Source organism: Aplysia californica, unplaced genomic scaffold (genome assembly GCF_000002075.1).
Source record: "Aplysia californica isolate F4 #8 unplaced genomic scaffold, AplCal3.0 scaffold01646, whole genome shotgun sequence".
Classification (NCBI taxonomy): Eukaryota; Metazoa; Mollusca; class Gastropoda; order Aplysiida; family Aplysiidae; genus Aplysia; species Aplysia californica.
Genome location: NW_004798916.1, coordinates 22487 through 24946, shown reverse-complemented (window position 1 = coordinate 24946; position 2460 = coordinate 22487). Strand labels below are relative to the sequence as shown.

The window sequence follows — 2460 nt, the reverse complement described above, 5'->3', positions numbered from 1 at the left end:
AGAGAGAGAGAGAGAGAGAGAGAGAGAGAGAGAAAGAGAGACAGACAGACAGACAGACAGGCAGACAGACAGACAGACAGACAGATAGACAGACAGGAGAATATAAACGTATATAAATACGTAAAAACACCTTTGAACAAGACAACATTCAAATCTTTCAAGAACAACAGTTACAGAAGAAGGTGGTGCATGTACTCACAAAAACGTGTGCCCGTGGCCGGCCGCCAACACCCTCATGTAGTCGCTGAAGGCCGCCGCGTCGGCCACGCCCCCTGTCATGCGACGTGCTAAATCCATAGAGTGCGCGGCCAAAGGGGTGGAGCTTGTGCTCTCGTGTGCCTTCCCGCTCTCGGAGTGGCTTCTACCCGCCGACTCGCGTCTCTCTTTCTCTTCTTGTCTCTTCCTCTCCGCCTCCCTCTCTTCTCGCCTCTCTCGTTCACGGCGCTCTTCCCTCTCTCTGTCCTTCCTGTTACGCTCCTCTCTCGCTCTTTGCCTATTCCTCTCCTCTCTCTCCCTTTCTCTTGAACTGGAAGAGGAGGATGAGGTGGAGGACGAGGAGGAGGAGGGAAACGATGAGGAAGACAAAGTCGGATTATGAGGCTTGGAAAAGTTATTACCATTGTGCTCTTGGGTTTCTCTTTTCACACAATCCTTCTCTGACGAACTACTGTGCTTCAGGTCCCTGGAAGAAGAAAAACCGCTGCTGGGAGAATGTTCATTTTTCACCATAGCGGAATGACCTCCGAGGCCTTTACCGGAATCAAAATGTCTCTTGTGGCCTCTGCTGTCTTCTCCCGACGACGACGACGACAATGAAAGAGCCTCTTTCGATTTCTGCAGAAAGAAATCATGATGGGTGTCCGGTTTGAACTCGTAGGCGTCCGAGGTGGCCGGCGATTTGTGGGGCGCGTGAGCAACAGGGGGAGGGGGGAGCTGGGGCTGGTGGAGAGAGTTTGGCGTCGCCTGCTGCTGTTGCTGTTGTGGATGATGTTGATGCTGTTGTTGTTGTTGTTGTTGATGGTGGTGGTGGTGGTGGTGGTGGTGGTGAGGGCTGAGGAGTTTAGACTGGGGGGATAACGTGGGCGGAACCCAGATGTGCTCCGACCGCACGTTGTTGGCGGGCACAGAGACGGAGAGGGGGTGAGCGTAGGGGGAGGTCCCGGTGAGTGAGGACACAGCCAGGGTGGTGCTGGCCGCCGTTTGAGCGGAGGACTGTTGTTGTTGTTGTTGCTGTTGCTGTTGTTGTTGTTGCTGTTGAGTCGTTGTCGACAGATTTGCAGCTGCTGAGCAGCCCGGAGATAGGGGCATGGAAGAAGACTCGGCGGTATCCACGCGAGCGGCATCTCCAGACGGAACCAGCACGGATTCTTCAGGCGACGTCTCCGTTTTGGGCTCTTTGGAGGCTTCAGAGGAAGAAGAAGATGAAGAAGCAGAAGCAGGCAACACCTCCCCGTCTTCAAGGTGGTCTTCGCTGTCTTTGTCGACGGCGCTCTCGCATTTGACGTCATCGCTTTCCGAGTCCACAGTGTCGCCATGATCGTCGGAGGTCTCGTCCTCCGCTGCGTCTTTCTCCCCTCCCTGGGCGTGTCCAGAGGCCTCTACAGAGGGCGTGGGGGACGCGTTCTCACCAGCGCGCTCTCCACCAACAACAACAGCACCTTGCTGCTCCGGTTTCGTATCTACTACATCTTCGGGCTCGTCCTCACAGGAGGAATCCTCCGCTTTTTCAGACACGTCACAATCGTCTTCCGTGACGGCTCCTTTCTCATCGCTCTCCGGCTGATGATTCTCCTCATCGCCACTCTCGTCGACCGCATTATTCTCAACCCCGGTGGGCATCTGGGCGTGGTCGCCCTTCGGCACCAGAGGGCTCAGCATCTGCCTCTGACCCAGCGACACTTGACCTCCGGAAAGGTCACCGACATTACTGGCGAGAGCCACAGCAGGGGAGCTAGCGGCGGCAGCAGTGGCAACGGCGTAAGAAGAAGTGATGATCGCCGGGACAGCGGGAGCCTCCTGGGAAGAGTGGCTCGAGTCTGAGTCCGGACTCAGCGACCGAGGAGGGGAACAACGAGGAAAAGACTGAGGGAAGGAGGAGGAGGAGGAGGAGGAGGCTGTAGGGAAAACTGGGGTTGTGATGGAGGAGGAGGCTGTGGGGGAAGAGGTGGCGGAGCCCGAGTGATGTTTCTGCGACATCGGCATGTGGGGGAGGAAGGTGGAGGGGGTGGTGGGGGCGGAGGCCGGGTGGGTCACGTGGGCTGGTGGCTGGCCCAGCGGGGAGGTGCCCAGGTTGTCCGGGCGGGACGCCAGGACTGGCGACTTGAGGGACGGCACGGACTTGGGCAGGTTAATGCCTTCATCTTTCAACAGACTGCTGAAATAGATCAGAAAAAAAAATATTTTAGGCCACGAAATTGAGAGAACTGAAAGTATCCACTCTTCCACTTCAAAAAGTACTTT

General features: G+C 56.3%; 1 protein-coding gene across 1 annotated transcript in view; it reads right to left on the bottom strand.

The window, feature by feature from the left end:
• Positions 1–2373, bottom strand: part of LOC101857622 (dentin sialophosphoprotein) — a gene marked incomplete at its 5' end in the record, with an annotated part of 14382 nt that extends 12009 nt beyond the window's left edge. The window contains 1 exon segment of the mRNA XM_005113134.3: positions 200–2373. Within this exon segment, the coding sequence (XP_005113191.2) occupies positions 200–2373 (2174 nt within the window).
• Positions 2374–2460: the final 87 nt, after the last annotated feature.